Source organism: Aspergillus clavatus, genomic scaffold (genome assembly GCF_000002715.2).
Source record: "Aspergillus clavatus NRRL 1 1099423829805 genomic scaffold, whole genome shotgun sequence".
Lineage (NCBI taxonomy): Eukaryota > Fungi > Ascomycota > Eurotiomycetes > Eurotiales > Aspergillaceae > Aspergillus > Aspergillus clavatus.
Genome location: NW_001517094.1, coordinates 3,608,679 through 3,624,209, shown reverse-complemented (window position 1 = coordinate 3,624,209; position 15,531 = coordinate 3,608,679). Strand labels below are relative to the sequence as shown.

The window sequence follows — 15,531 nt, the reverse complement described above, 5'->3', positions numbered from 1 at the left end:
AAAACTAGACCAAGGATCGAAGGTCTGCCCGGTAACCAGCCGGCAGAACCTTACTCCTGCTCCTCGTCCCAGCCCTCGAGTTCGGTTTTCTCGTACTCGGCCATGACAGCTGGGTCGAAGATGGTCTCCTCCTTGCTCGGGACCGAGGTCTTCGAGTCCTTGAAGATAGGCCCGATGCACTCCTGCCAACGCTTGCGACGGTCCATGAGTGTGCGGGCCACATCGCCGATGGCAGGGCGGCCCACCCCGGCTGCGGCGACACCGGCTCCGCCGGCTCCGCCAGGTCGGTGCTTCGCCTGCGAGCCTTTCTTGCTCTTGCCTAGAGTGCGGGTACGCTTGAGATAGGCCTGCTGCACCTGGGAGTCGAGATCGTCGTGGATTGTGGTGTATTCCTGGTGCGCCATGCGCTCGCGAGCGATATCCAGAAGACGCGTTTTACGCGCATGATTGACGATCATTTGTTTCTTCAGTTCACTCTGCAGCAAACGCAGGCGCTGTGCAATGTCATCGTCGTAGTGAGCATCGTAGTCCGGATTGTCATCTGCCCCGAGGAAGCCGATATGACGAAGCTCTGCTTTGAGGCGCTCATCCAGCTGGGCATGGTCGAGTTTGGCTGCTGGGACTTTGAAGCCGCTGGGGGAAGCATCGGGGAATGAGGTTGCCGAAGGAAGTGGTTTGTTTTCAGAGTCGCCCGCTGGTTGATCAATGTCCATAGATTCTCCGAGAAAGCCGCTGGAAGAACCTTCTCCATTGGTAGCGCCAGTAGCAGATGTATCCTCGGGGTCGGCACGGTGTTCATAACGAAGGAGGGAATAGAGGCGGCTGACCAGGGGCCCGACAGAGACCTTGTCGGTTTCAACAGTCTCATCGGTGACTTGGTCGATGCTTCCGCGCCCCTGGTTAAGGGGGAGATGTTCGCGATCGCCATTGGCTGAATCAACGTTCATCAGTCCATCCTCTTCGGCCCAGATCTCAGTGTAATGTTTCTTGCCACGAGGAGGCATTATAAAAGGGGTAGTTCGATCACCCTGTACCATGTTTAGCGACCATGTTGAACATCGGACAGTAGGATCAAGTGACTAACCTTTTCTTTCAAGAATGCAATGTCCTCCTCGGTCAAAGGTCGAACATAAGGATCGATGTAAGCGAGAAAAGTGTTGGCGCTGACCTGGTTGGTAGGTTTGGCATTACTGAAATCCTTATCGGGAGGGACACCCGCCATCATATGACTGAGATCACTTCTAGGGAACCGATTGACACAGTATATATCCTTCTTCTCATCATCCATCATCTCAGGCGTGACATCGCGAATGTGATAGATGGTCGGGTCATCGAATTTAAGTGGATTAGAACCGAAAACTTGAAGCTGAGGGATGGCAGGAGCAGGGTCGGGTTGATGCTCATCGATGTCTTCGTCCGAGGCAGATTCATCATCGGCAGCAGCTTCGGCAGCGGTCACGGCAGGCTTGGGAGAAGTGAGGGACGGGGGAGAAAGGGAAGAAGGCTCTTCGGCGGCCATATTTTTCGACTTCTTAGAGGCTGGGGAAGCGGCTAGATTGGACTCGTTAGCTGGGTTTATAATGGGAGATGGGCCGGGGAGAGCAGCGAGTGCTGCTGTAAAGGACGTCTGCCATGTGAATGAGACCATAAGAGAAGCACAGTAACTCACCTCCCTCAACCTTAGTTTCACCACCATCCTGTCTGGCGATGTCATGGGCACCATGAGCCAACGGACGGTCTTCCTTTGTGCTTCCTCCGCGCTCCCTGCGCTTCTTGAGTTTCCCTCCTTTGGACGCTCTGGAAGGCTCCTCTTCCTCATCATCAGCCTCGCGCTTCATCTTCAATGTGGTTTCGCGATCGTAAGAGTCTTGCTCCTCAACAACTTCCTTGCGCTTCTGCGAAAGCTCTCTGATACCGGCATCGCACGCATCACTACGAGCCTCTGCCAGCTGACTGAGGGTCTTGAGATGTTCCATCAACGACTCGAGCGACTTGGAATCTGGAATTGGGCCAACTCCGTTCATGCGATCGAGAATTTCTCCATATTGGATGGTACCCGGGATGAGCAGCTTTGAGACATCGTTATCGAGATAGCTTGCCTGAGTAGCAGCGGAGGTTGGCGCAGCGCTGAAACTGGAACTGGGGGTGGTGTTGCGGCTACGCGAAGGGCGGGCTTCGCGGCCTTTACCTTTGCCTTTGCTTGCACCTGGCATTCTGTAAGAGAATTGGAGGTGTGATATCAATTCGATGATTGAGAAGACGGGTGATATGCGTGTGGTATCCGGAGGAGAAGAATGACTGACGTGCGCAAAGGCACAACCCTGTCCCTGAAAGAAGAGTATCCTACTCGAAGACCATAGGTCCGGAGTCAGATAAGAATGTAATGGCTTGTTTGTCCTCTAGGCCATACTAGAAGCAGATTGAATCGAGAGAATCAGCAAGGAGGAGAAGGAGCAGGTAAGTGGTGGGATGTTTACAGGGAAGAAGAGCGCAACTGTTATCGCGCTGTTGATAGTGATGAGTGCACGTGATTCCACGTGATGATAGTCCATTAACTTTCTAGTTGTCTCCTTCAGACCAATATTCTATCTAATTCACCATCCCAGACTGCGACAGTCATTAAGCTCCTAAAGATAATCATCTTATTTGTGAAGCTACACAGTCTTCTTTACCTGTCCTGGTCTAGCAAGACTTTGGATGGATACGGCTCTTCTCATGGATCGATCTATCCCACTCTATTGTAGCAGCTCCACTTGTCGATCAGGCACAGTCGGCTAGCTTGCTAAACAGCTGAAGATGGGTCGAACTCTTGCAGATGATGCCATTATGTATGGTTACATCTCTGAGGATAAAACATGAAGAAGGAATTCTATCCTCGAGCTCTTCCAGGTTGCAGACTCGATTTTTGAGGATACGGCGCATCCCTGCAAACGTCATTCAAGTGTGGCCGCAAACGGCTTGTCTCTTGCTCTGCAACCTCTACAACCCCGAACGAGAATTCGAATCAATGTCTGTGCATCAGTGCCTATCAAGAGCTTGGGAGGGGGAAGAAAAGAAAAAAGAATAGTCTCTCACTCGAGCAGAGCCAATTGGATGAGCCTTGTCCACCTTGCGGTACCTGAGCACAAGACTCTCGGACTGATCGTCGGATTCAGTACTATTAATCCATCATCTGTGACTATTGAGAACAACCTTTATGTCTTCTTCCCCCTCTTTTTGGCATCTTACCTTGATAATACTCCCATATATGCGTACCATGTTCTAGTCCTCTGAAATCGAATATACGAGATGCTGTAGTCAATTCAGCCTTGACTCTTTCCAGTTCTCATTTCGACAGCTTCCCAACGCTGAAGGACACACTGTGAGTGGCTGATCGCAAGCATGTGTATGATCCCCCCCCCACTGTCATCTGCACATCATGAGCGGTGCATGTTACTCGTAACAACATTCTGCATATACATATGCACTTCTCATATGATGAGCTCTAATTCAGGACTAACCGGTCTGGATAACTACAGCAGCCCGGTCGCTCGCTACGTCAGCGATGCTTTTCGCGGGAGCCGACAGAGTTACGAATACAACTTCTGCATTCAATGTACGTACTGCCAACGAACTAGGTCGGCTCACGGTGCGCGTCCACATTTGAGTTGATGGCTTACACCGCGGCTTTCACTAGGAGAGCGCCAGCCTCCATTTCGAAATCAGTGATACCGTTCAAACGCTATCAACTGAAAATTCACCAGACAGAGGTCCAATCAAAGGACTTCTTTACGTGCCCAGTCTTGAACCGCAAGACCCATGCAACAACAACACTGCCTCGTTTGTGCCGGCCAATGCGACTCGGTATAGCAGTGTCTCTCCGTTTGGATTCACCAACATCGGCTTAGCGCCGTGGGTGTCTATCGATTGTACCCAGTCTTTTCTGAATGCGTCGCGACGAGATGATATCGAAGCGCTTATCTTCTTTCTCCCTCTGAGCAATGATTCGAAACCACCGCCAGCAGCGGATTCTATCTGGGACTTGGGCGATGGCGGAGTCTGGAAAAGTCAGAATAAGTTCCCTATCTATGCGATCCCCGGTACAGCTGGCGAGACCCTCATGCGCCAGCTGTCTTGGTATTCTGGTAATGGGACAACCGGCCTCGACCCAAATGCTCCAGTCGAGGAGCCGGTTGCTTTGGGGCAGGACCAGCGAGGCGTCGTCCGGCTGTTCACTGTCATAGAGTTGTGTAAGTCTAGCCTTCTTCACTACTAACATCACCGTGAGAGTACCTAGTAAGCTGACTTTGAATGTACTTTCTTTCACAATAGCGGATGATCGTCGAAACATGCCCAGTCTCTGGGGATTCATTCTCGCGATTCTTGGGATGGTCTTGGTCCTCAGCATCATTCTCCTCTTGTGCTATCAATTCGTGCAGAGGAAACGCCGGGAAGCTTTACGGAGGAGTATTGCGTCTGGCGAAGCCGATGTCGAGAGCCTCGGATTACATCAGATAAAGGTTCCGCGAGAGGTCCTGGACCAGATACCAACATACGTTTACCCACACCTGGACGTTCCACCGAAAGTATCCTTAAAAGACAGTCATGGCCACACAAATCTCAACAATGTTACCGAACCGAACGATACGCGATCCATCCAATCCGCCGATTCCACACTCAAAAACTATCAAGTTTACCAGGAGAGAGAACTTCATGCGAGCAGTTCCACCATCCGGTTGCCCGAGTCCGTGGTCATTAGTGAGAGCAGCCGGTCTCCCTCCGTGCGAGAACGAAGCGAATCTTTCAGCAGGTCACAGTCGACCTGTGCAATTTGCCTTGACGATTTTGTATCGGGGGCGTCTATCGTGCGGGAACTCCCATGCGGTCACATCTATCATCTCAACTGCATCGATACCTCTCTCACTCAGATCAGCAGTCTTTGCCCGCTGTGTAAGAAGAGCGTTCTGCCGCCAGAATACTACACGACGCCCATGAACGATATGATTGTGCATCGGGATTATGTCGCGACCGAGGACTGATTCTCTCTGGGCTGTATTCCATTTTTAACTGGCGCGATTCTGGAAATGAAGAAAAGTTGGCACCATGTTCTGGTGACGATACCCCCAATGTTTACGATTTTATGCTTCGAGTTCATATCTCTTGCTCAGTCTATAGACCATAATGTATAGAGATGAATACATGTTTGATAGATTGCATACTGCCAGTGCAGCGGCTTTAAGAAGAGCCTCAAAGGCTTTGGAGTGCCGGTATATCATAATGGCTTGAAACTCGGCACCCTTGGCACAGCTCTGGAGCCGTATAATCAAGCAGCAACATGGCTTCGTACTCGGGCTCGAGTTGGCCATCGCAGCACGTGAAGACTGCATGCCGCTTCCTTCGCATTTATGTATGCAAATATCTTCTTCATCCAGGACCAAGCCCATGGTAAATTTCCCACCAAAATCGCACCAAGTTTCTTGAAACCCCCGTTAGCATCATCACCCCATCAGCAGCACAGGAGAGAAACAGAGAGAAGAAAAAGAAATAAAAAAACCTACCACGCAAACTTATCATGCTTCCCCTTCACCCTCACATCCAGCACCTCCTCATGGAAGTTCCCCTCCCTCCTCGCCCTCTTCAACCGCCTCACCTCCTCCTCCCCCAACCTCCTCCCGACAAGCTCCTCCAGCTCCTTCCGACTAATCTTCTCCCGCGCCCTCGTCTCCTTACTCGCCTTGATACGCGGCTTGAAGCGCGCCTGCATGCGGATCCGCACCGTCGTCTCGAAGGACACGCTCCCCGCGTCCCCGCGCACCTCCACAACCTTCCCGCTCGCCTTGCTGCTCGACGCGGCCTCCCGCACACACACAAACGCCTCCTTGTCGCCGCCGCCGGTCTGCAGCGCAAAGGTACCGGGGATGTCGCCAGGCAGCGCGAGGAAGGACTCGTAGTGCGAGATCGCCGCCGCCGAGGCGCTGAGGATGCCGTAGCTGTCGCAGCTTAAGTATCTAGTTCACACAACCAGCGTCAGCCTGCGGTACAATATCCTCCCATCCCTTCATAGTTAAATAGGGCGGGAAGAAAAGGCCCGGGAGAGAGGGAGGGGGGAGGGAGAAGGCCAGCGAAACAGACCTCCCATGATGTCCCTTGAAACTAAACGACTCGGTGCCCGCCACCCGCGTCGCAACCCACACCTGCCGCACATCGTGCGGCTCCGCCGTCGCCGCGTCCCCCTCGATCAGATTCTCCAGCTCGCTCGCAAACACCTTGCCGTTGGCGTCGCTGGCGATGCAGGTCGGCGGGTCCGAGGCAAGAACCAGGAGCACGGGGCCGGCGATATCCGAGGGCGCGTCGGCGGTCACCCAGCTCTGGTCTTCGGCGGTGTCGTCGGTGTTGGTGTTGGGCTGGGTGGTGGAGTCGGAGGTCTTGGAGGCGGCGGAAGGGCCGAATTTGGTCTCGGGGTCGGCATATTCGCGGTGTTTGCGCTTTTTGGGCTTGTCGCCTTTGAAAGTTAGGGGTTTGACCATTTTTTTTTGTCTGTCTCTTTTCGTCTTGCAGGGATGGGATGGATGTTGGGCGTGGGTTCTGGGTTGTGGTTTTTGGGGGAGGGAAGGGGAGTGGAGCGGAGATGCTTGGTGATAAGCCGATAAGAGAGGGTGTAGTCTGGTGGATGATTTGATTTTCTAGATATGGATGCACTACAGACTATGCATCAGTAAATGATAGTGGCACACGGGGAACCTCTGTAGATAATTGCAGCTTCGTGTGCTTATTTCTATTATTGACAGGGTTTGTGTTGTGATCGGAATGCCTGTCAGAATACGTCATCTTCTTTGGGGATTTAGATATCCTCAAGGTCCTCACTGCTGGAAACAATATATATCACTACTCATTCTTTAATCTCAAACCGCAGACCTATGGATATCGATGATGAACAGTAGGTATCTTCTATTATTCACTGAATAGTGTTGCTAATCTCATAAGTCATTACATGGAATTATCTCCAAACCCAGTTCCGTAATCCAGACGCTTTTATCTGACCCCAAAACCAAGTCTATCCGGGTTTCAACCCATCTAATCAAAAACAATGGCGGCCTTGATGGCGGATTTGTTCTTCATCGACTCCAGGCACTGCTCCCACTCTTCGAGCTTGAAGACCTTGTTCACAATGCCCTTGACCTTGACCTTGCCCGAGTCAAGGTAGTCGATGGCAGCAGGGAACTTGTATACCTCGGAGAAACTGCCGACAATGTTGATCTCGTCGCCGACTAGACAACCTCATGAGTCTATGCCCGACAAGACGAAAGGGGGCAAAAAAAAAGGGGCACTTACAGATCTTGGCAGGGGGCCACGAGACGCGGTCCTTGTTGGCGTACACACCGTACACAACCAGCTTACCACCACGGCGAACATAGTTGATTGAGTCATTGAGAATGTTGAGGTTGCCGGTGGCCTCGACGACGATGTCGAAGCCGTAGGGGTTCGCAGACTTGAGCTGCTCGAACTGAGCAGAGGGGTCCTTGCGGGAGAGAGCAATGTATTCGTCACCGGCCTCGAGGTTCTTGGCGAGGTCCATCTTCAGTCCTTCAGGAGCAACAACGGTGACCTTGCATCCACCGTTGAGACGGAGCATTTGGGCGAGGATCTATTTCCCCAGTCAGTTAAGCCTTGTCACAACTCTCCAGGTAAACCACATACCAGTCCAGTGGGACCAGCACCGAACAGAAGAACGGACGAGCCCATCTTGGGGGCGATCTTGTCCAAACCGTGAGCGGCGCAGGAAGCGGGCTCGAGAAGGGTGGCGTCAACATCGGAGAGGTTCTTGATCTTGAAAACACGCTTGGCTAAAAATTCAGTCAATGGGACCGTCACTACCCCAGAAAAAAAAAATCCAAGATGACACAACATACCTGGGTAAGCGCAGTACTCGGCGAAGCCACCGTTCATGGTGACACCGTGAGCCTCAAAGTGCTCGCAGAACAGCTCATCACCACGACGGCAGTAGAAGCACTCTCCGCACAGCTCGGAGTTGTCAGCAACAACACGCTCGCCAATCTCGAAGCCCTTGACCTTGGGGCCAACGGCAGCAACAACACCAACAGTCTCGTGGCCTGCAGAGGTCAGTCATCATTCTACCACAGCATTTTCGATGGACTCGCGCATACCAGGAACCAGGGGGAACTATCGCAAAAGGGTCAGCAAAGCTCTTCTTCAATTGGGTCCAACAGGGATCAGGGATCAACCAACCTTGGCGATGAATTCACCCTCGTGGATGTGCAGATCGGTACCGCAGACACCGCAGGCCTTGACCTTGATCTATTACCCACCCACATCACCGGGTCAGCCAATTGATTTCTAGAAGAGTCTGTAAGATCGTCCATTGCTAGATGCAACATACCAAAACGTCGTTGTCACGGAGAGTGGGCAGAGGGACCTGGACGATGCCGTGAACCTCGGGCTTCTCATATCTATAGAGAGGTGTGATCAGCGAAGGTGGCCTGGTGATCGATTGACTGGGATGACAACCTACCTGAGCGCCTTCATGGTCTGAGGAAGAGTGGAACCCATTGTGATTGAGGTTGATATGGAAAGTGATATGAAGAGTCTATCACGATGAAGGCATTAGTCTCCAGGTTGCTGAGGAGGATACAGAACGGAAGCTCAAGACGATGGCAGGGCGGACTCACAAAAGGATTTAGACTCGGGGAGGATATGAAGGATGGAAGGTGAAGAAGAGAAGAGGAGACGGAAGAGAAGGGAAAAGCAGAAGGGAAGACCCGAGTACTTATGATGTCGAGGGGACTCTTGAAAAGATTCATCACCCAAGGAGGGGAACCGATGGGAATGAAAACGACAAGCCAGACAGAGTAATGCATGCAGGTTGCCAATGAAGTCAGACTGCTCATCTTTTCCTCTTCCTCTGCCTCTTCCCACGCAGCCCCAGCCATATGGGATTCTGGGTGATTCTATTCCATCTGCATGGATCCATCCGAAGAACGCCAAAGACAGACACAGACCAGACACTATCAGAAATCCAAGATGGTACGGTACCGGTATGGTATGTACCAGTCAGTACCAGTGGGTATTCTGCCCTGGAACTGTTCCTGGAAACCGCCAGTCACCAGTGCCCAGCATGCGATCAGGTGATGTACTATCTTCCGTCTTTGTACTCTAGAATATCATGATTCAGGATGCTGATTCAGCGCTGAACGTGTTGTTCTGACCAGATAGTATCTGGGGTCGGTACCTGGTTTAAAATACCAGTACTCCGTACACCGGAATAACCTCAGGTCCTGGATCTCTCTCTCGACATCGACTCCCCCAAGTGGATAGCATGACTTCATTCAACTCATAGTCATACTCATCATACCCCTGACATCGAGTTGGTCCCTATCTCCCTCCCTCCCCCTCTCCCTACTAACTACATAATTACTGAATGTCTGTCTTTCGATCCAAATCAACCGGGCTTTTCCCATCTCAACTTTCAACCTAAAAGTTGCTCACAGGATCCGCAATGACGTTCCTCCCCCACACGACCGCCCATTGAGCCCCGCTATGACCTCGTCATAGGGGAAACAGGTTCATCCTATGGAGGCTGACTCGGTACTCCGTAGCGTGTACCTACTCCGTAGACTGTACAGCAGGATAGATAGACAATCCTTCTAACCACATGGCAGTTAACTAACCCAGTAGCAGTCTGGATTGTAGACTATTCTGGAGCCCGCGAGAATGCCATTCAGGTACGGGTAGGTACGCAGGGCGGCAAAAAGAGGAACTCAACTAGAGTTCCTGACTAGACGATCAGATCACACATACTACAGTGTACTAGTAGTATGTGGTTTGCATGCCTCAGGCCTTTCAGAGTTCAGAACAAACAACAGAACCTCGTACATACCTAAGGCACCTACCTACTACTCCTCCATCCTTTATAGGATGTACCTAGTACCTACAGCCTAGGTACATGCAGCCTTGAGGCTATAGTCTCCGATCTCTGGACAATTCACCGCTTCTCCACAGAAGCTTCATGCTAAAACCAGTCCTCCAGACGACTAGACTAGACTATCTCAGGCTTGGTCTTGGTCCCCAACCCAAACCACGACAGGCACAAAGTACGAAGGGAAGCCCACTGGATAGTCAAACGATCTGTCTCCTGCATATCCCCTCCTCCATAAACCTAACTACCCTTGAAAAACCAAAAGAAACAAATGAACAACTGGACACCGACAGAGAGCATGAAGTAGACAGGTAGATAGCCCTTGAGTCTCAAGAAAAAAAAAAAAAAAGGAAATACAAATAGAATAAAAGTTACCACAGCCTAGAACTCTCCGGCCAAACCCCACGCCAATGCCTCTATGAGTGGTGACTTGTGTGATTTATGAGGCTGGTTTGCTGATCTGAGCTGTCTTTTCTTTTTCTTTTTTCTTTTTTTTTTTTTTTTTCCTGCTGGAGGGCCCTCCCCGTGCTCAGCTGATCAAGATGAGATACAGAGGACTTCGTACTCGAGTCTTCCTAACTAGCAGTAAACAGCCATTCGATGGTCGGATAAGAAGGCTGGTTACTCTGTCCTCATGTGGGATGAGATGCAGGCGCCGAAATCATACGGTGACCGGTCTCAGTCACCGAAGGAAGTAATCACAAAAACAGAAAGTATGTATAGACTAAAAATGGCCTGGAGCAAACTCATCCGCCTACTATACAGGGTCCAGCCCCTCGGGTATACACTGGTCTCTCACTCGGCGACCTACTTCAGTCCAAACCCTTCACTGTTCCCCACGGCGTCCCACAGCATCCGTTCCAACGTCTGCCTCGTTGCATATCGATACAGCCCCAGCGTGTTGAAACACGTTCGTGCAATCGGGTACCGCGATGTATCGTCGCCCAGGCATGCCACCCGGATCGTCAGACTCGTAGCCCCCATAGCCGGGATCCGGTCGCTGCCCGTAATGAACGAGAGAATCTTCCTCTGCGCCTGCGGATCAGCCTGCTCAAAGAAGTCCCAGAACCACCGAACCACTGGCACATTCTCTGGCCGCGGGTGAGACCAATTATCATACGTCGCAACCGCGCGAAGCGAGGCCACGTCCAGCGCTTCATCCGAGCCGCGCACCAGCAGTTCAATCTCCTCGGGCCGGAACAGCGACAGCGCATTGCCACCACAGACGGTGAAGAAGCCTCTCTTGAAGGGTTCGAACTGTCGCGCGACCGCCGTGTCTAGCATGTAATGTACATATAGGTCCACAAATTCTCGCCGGTTGGCGTTTGTGACTGGCCGCTTCTCGCCTCCAGGGCAGAGAGGCACCGCTACCACCTCCCCGTAGCGGTCGACATGGGCGACAAAGTCATAACAGAAGGTATCCATGACATCCCCGTCAAATTCCAAAAGACCTCTCAGTCCCTTGGCGAGCGCGGGCCGATATTCCGCTAGGTCATCCAACGTACACTTGAAATTTGACCGAGAAGTCGTGGGTTGCGGCCCGCTGGTTGGCGGCGCCGCAGCCAGGAGCTTCTTGAAGGCAAATGGAGGGAGAGCGATGTCAAGAATTGTCGAGTTGTAGATAGCCAGTCCCAGGAGCACTCCCACCAAAAAGAACTGCTCAGAAGACTCGAAACAGAAGGGATTGAAATAACAGAACTGGGAGTCCTCATCGTAAAGGAAGAGTCCTTCATCTATCAGTCAGCCTCATAATGTCTCTCTCATCTTCCAGGAAGCGTGAAATAAAACGTACCGTGGTGAGGATCGAAGATTTCTCGAACAAGCAAGAGAAACCACTCTTTGCGAAGCCCCCCAGCATCAACGCCCTCCTCGCCCACGAACTCGATGCGTAGACCCTTCTTGATCTCCTCTTCACTTGACCCCACTACTTCACTAACGCTCCGCAGACTGTCATCGACCAGACAATCTCGTCGGACCTTCAGCACAAGGTATTGACTGACAGCTTTGCGACTCAGGATACTGTTGAAGAACGCTTCTCGAGCTTTGACTTCCATCTGTCGTCGAGCGTCATGCTCCATTATATGTATCTTAGCCCAAATGCTAAGGAAATAAGGGTATTGACAGAAGGAGAATTTCGTCGTCTTCGACTCCCAGGCTTCAAAATCCGCTACAAGATCAGAGTAATCCAAGAGCGTGTTGTAGAATGAGCTGATTGGGATCTTGTGGCCTCGTCGAGTGGCAACACCCCTACTCGCAGAGCCGGCTTCTTGACCTAATGCTGCATCCGGTTTCCGAGCGACATGCGTGCTGTTAGCAGTAAACAACAGGGACATCAACCTGGCTGCCGCCCGAATTTGCCAATCATCGCCGTACACCACAGGCGTCTCACGGCTGTCCTTGGCTGGCTTGCTTGGACTCCGGCCATTGATGGCAGCGTGCAACTCAGCGGGAGTATTTCCAGCAGCACTATTGAAACTAGGAACTAGGCTGTTGTCGTTCTCAATCGCCTCACTGCGTTTGCGTCCATGTTGCCGGCTCAGACGATAGGTGACGAAACTGCCCACTAGATCGACAAGTTTTTCGAACTGCCCTGTAGAAAAGCGCGAGAACCAAGACACGAGATAATGATGGCAATCGTTGGGTAAGTGTGCGATCAGGCCCACGATGCGCTTGACAATCCCAAAATGGTGATTAGGCACTCCTGCTCCTCGCGCAGGGGGCCCAGGATGCTCTTTGCGGGGGTTCTTGACATCACGAGGAGCCAGTCGCCCATCGCTATCCTTCGGATGAGACGGCCGCCGACCGCTTCGGGCCGCAGGCGAAGCGGTACATGCAGACTTCATGGACTGACTTGATGGGTGTATTAATGGATTCGCAAGCAGTATGAGAAGGAACCGAATGTCCTCGGGCTTTTGCAGAGGCCGTCGTGGTCGCTTCACTAGGTTCTCAGTAGCTTTGAGTAGAGTGCGATGCAAATGCAGGCGCGCTTCTGTGAAATCTTTCTCCATCACGCTCAAGTCAGCAACTTCCCATTTCTTGCCCCTCTTGTACGCTTCTTCAGTAGGCTCGTCCGGCGGGTTCATGAGCGACCAAACTTCAATCCAGGACGAGCCAGCCGTCATAATCAGATGGTACCATTGTACGACTTCAGACCAGTTGATGCGCGGACTCCTGGACGTGACTGCTCTTGAGGAAGTCGTAGAAGGCTTCTCCTTTGGTTGTCCGTGACTTGATCCGTAGGCCACCTCGCCGTCGTTCATCCACCAGGACGAATTCTCCCCCAGATCTCCGATCAGAAGTGTTTTCGCATCAGGTTCAACCGGGGGATGTGCGTGTGACGAGGAGTCATTGGTTTCAGTCTTCGGTTTCGGAGGACAATTGTCGCTACTGACACTGGTAGGTGGTGGCGGCTGTGCTGTAGTGAAAGACACATTCAGACAGGCACACCCTTGGAATGAAGATATTATATACTCTTCCAGCGGCTTGAAGATGTAAGGATGGCTGAGTTGATCTGGACGCTCTCGTTCGCTCGGACGCCCTGCCTCGCGGGGCGAGGGATCAGCCTTGGGCCGAGCCTGAACGTCCGAGTTGTTGCGACTACGCATTCGAGGATCATTTCCGTCCCTAATCGGTACCAAAGGATTAGGCATGGGTTTCGGGTGATTCGACGTCCCATGAATCCATTCAGGCTTCCCGGGTCTACCGGACGCAGATGAACTGCGCGCTCGAGCATCCACGCGTGGCGCAGATAGAAGTCCCGAGTTTTGATTATGTGTATACGACCGATTCTCATCCTGTCTCACGATCGGGGGCTTGCCGACATTCCCTACTTCGAAGTTCCGAGGCACGGGCGCATCTAGAATCCGTCGTAGGTAGGTCGAGATGCAACCGTCGATAATCGATTTGGTTCTTTCGACCGACAGGGGAACCGCTATGATCCAAACCCATTAGCTTACTCCAGCCCACAATGGGATGGACTAGACAGAGGAAACCCACCTTTCCTGGGTATTGATGCCCCGGGCTTCCCAGTCGTTCCCGCCTTAACATCACTCGAAGTATACGGCTCCAAATCATTGACAGTCAAACACTCCGTGCATCGAAAGACCATGAGACCCCGCGGCCACCGCACGGTCGAGTTGCATGTCATACATTCCCCCGTCGAGTTCACATCCCCACCCGGCATCGGACGAGAAGGGCCTTTCCTCGGGCTACTCGAGAGTAGATCGGGCATACGCGACACCTCAAGTCCGTCATCATCGTCGTCGTCGGAGTCCAGAAATTCCTGATGCAAAGCCGACTGGTTGCGTCTCTTGCCGAAGGGAGCAGGGAACGGGTGACTGATCGAACGGGAATGGGCCCGATGGGCAGGGGGCGACGCCGCGATATTGCCGGTCATTGCTGGCAGGTTGGGCACATCTTGCCGAATATGGTGTGGTGCAGTCCTCTCCGTCGACGAAAGGAGTGTGGCGTCCGGGAAGATGGCGGTTGAGCTCAGAGTCGGAGGGTGAGGCTGGTTGTACGCGGACCGTGACGGCATATGGGGCGCATCTACTCGTGCCTCTCTCTTGAAAAATGGATATTGACGCGACCTTCTAGGGTTGGTAATATATGCCCGTTTATAGGTGAAACGACGACGATATTGGCGCACTTAGGAGATTGAGGGATTTATTGCACGGTGCACGCGAGGGTTGTCTGATCAATATAAGAGAGAGCGTGTACAGGGATGCGGTTGATTGAAGAGGATACAGTAGGAGACTAGGAAGAGACGAAGGAGCGAAGAAGCAGACGCGAAGAAGGTCGGATCCTGCCGAGCGAAAACTTGGAACAAGATCGACAGGCAGCAAATGACCTCAGGCAGCCGAAATGCCCATCAGAAGCAGAGGAAGAAGCCGCAATGGATAGAGAAACGGATGCAACTCTAGCGATAATAATGGTGATAAAGGCTGAGTAAGGAAACAGATTAGTCAGGGCAGGTGGGTTGGGTTCTATGATCTATCAAGTATCAACCAGAGTTTCAAGCTCCAAGGTATATATATCTATCTATCTATAGATAGCCTTAAGAGATTCAGTATTTAATTATTTCGAAAACCTCGGACTCAAGGCAAACACAAGGGTGAACAAGAAGATCAACCAAATCCTGAGCTAACTAACCGTTTGATTGATGTCTTACAACGCTTGCGACAGCCCACCTTTGCCGACCGCCTTACTGGACCACGGCCATGGGGGTCGACCCGCGGTTTAGGCGCTGGTCTTGGGTGTGACGCTTGGATACCACGAACTGCTGCTATTTTGGGCACACCACGGCTGTCTAGTCGAATTGTCTATCACCTAGTGGTCCCCATGTCCCGACGAAAGTGGTATCGCTAATTTGCTTGAGACCCTGTTCCAGGTTCTTAACTTCCAATAATGGTAATGCACCAGCTCTTCGGAGTCTTGACGTCTTCTACTTTTGGGGGTTCAATTGTCATCCCAACACACCCGATCGTCAGGACTCAGCATCTGGGCTACCGTGTGACTACAAGCTGCGGAAGCGTTCTTGAACAGAGAGAAACAGCCGTCATACTTCGTTAAAAGGGAATCATAGAAGTGAACAGAGAGCAGAAAGGTTTTTGCTAACA

The 15,531-nt window shown here is 52.0% G+C and overlaps 5 protein-coding genes across 5 annotated transcripts, besides 1 other annotated feature; 1 reads left to right on the top strand and 4 right to left on the bottom strand.

The window, feature by feature from the left end:
• Positions 1–50: 50 nt before the first annotated feature.
• Positions 51–2,213, bottom strand: ACLA_030070 (histone acetyltransferase NGG1; the record flags this gene model as incomplete). Its single annotated transcript, XM_001269699.1, has 3 exons — positions 51–1,028; positions 1,085–1,611; positions 1,670–2,213. The coding sequence occupies 3 exons, from the start codon at positions 2,211–2,213 to the stop codon at positions 51–53; spliced, it is 2,049 nt and encodes a 682-aa protein (XP_001269700.1).
• A 1,264-nt stretch (positions 2,214–3,477) lies between these two features.
• Positions 3,478–5,018, top strand: ACLA_030060 (RING-H2 finger protein; the record flags this gene model as incomplete). The annotated part of the gene is made up of 3 exons (XM_001269698.1): positions 3,478–3,595; positions 3,744–4,229; positions 4,312–5,018. The coding sequence occupies 3 exons, from the start codon at positions 3,478–3,480 to the stop codon at positions 5,016–5,018; spliced, it is 1,311 nt and encodes a 436-aa protein (XP_001269699.1).
• A 515-nt stretch (positions 5,019–5,533) lies between these two features.
• On the bottom strand, positions 5,534–6,506 carry ACLA_030050 (uncharacterized protein; the record flags this gene model as incomplete). The annotated part of the gene is made up of 2 exons (XM_001269697.1): positions 5,534–5,969; positions 6,112–6,506. 2 exons carry the CDS (start codon positions 6,504–6,506, stop codon positions 5,534–5,536), a joined length of 831 nt encoding a protein of 276 aa, XP_001269698.1.
• A 547-nt stretch (positions 6,507–7,053) lies between these two features.
• On the bottom strand, positions 7,054–8,547 carry ACLA_030040 (zinc-dependent alcohol dehydrogenase family protein; the record flags this gene model as incomplete). Its single annotated transcript, XM_001269696.1, has 8 exons — positions 7,054–7,247; positions 7,312–7,624; positions 7,678–7,823; positions 7,890–8,090; positions 8,145–8,160; positions 8,227–8,295; positions 8,378–8,447; positions 8,510–8,547. 8 exons carry the CDS (start codon positions 8,545–8,547, stop codon positions 7,054–7,056), a joined length of 1,047 nt encoding a protein of 348 aa, XP_001269697.1.
• Positions 8,548–10,383: 1,836 nt separating this feature from the next.
• Positions 10,384–10,418: a microsatellite.
• Positions 10,419–10,720: 302 nt separating this feature from the next.
• ACLA_030030 (HECT-type E3 ubiquitin-protein ligase) lies at positions 10,721–14,450 on the bottom strand (the record flags this gene model as incomplete). Its single annotated transcript, XM_001269695.1, has 3 exons — positions 10,721–11,640; positions 11,706–13,844; positions 13,910–14,450. The coding sequence occupies 3 exons, from the start codon at positions 14,448–14,450 to the stop codon at positions 10,721–10,723; spliced, it is 3,600 nt and encodes a 1,199-aa protein (XP_001269696.1).
• Positions 14,451–15,531: the final 1,081 nt, after the last annotated feature.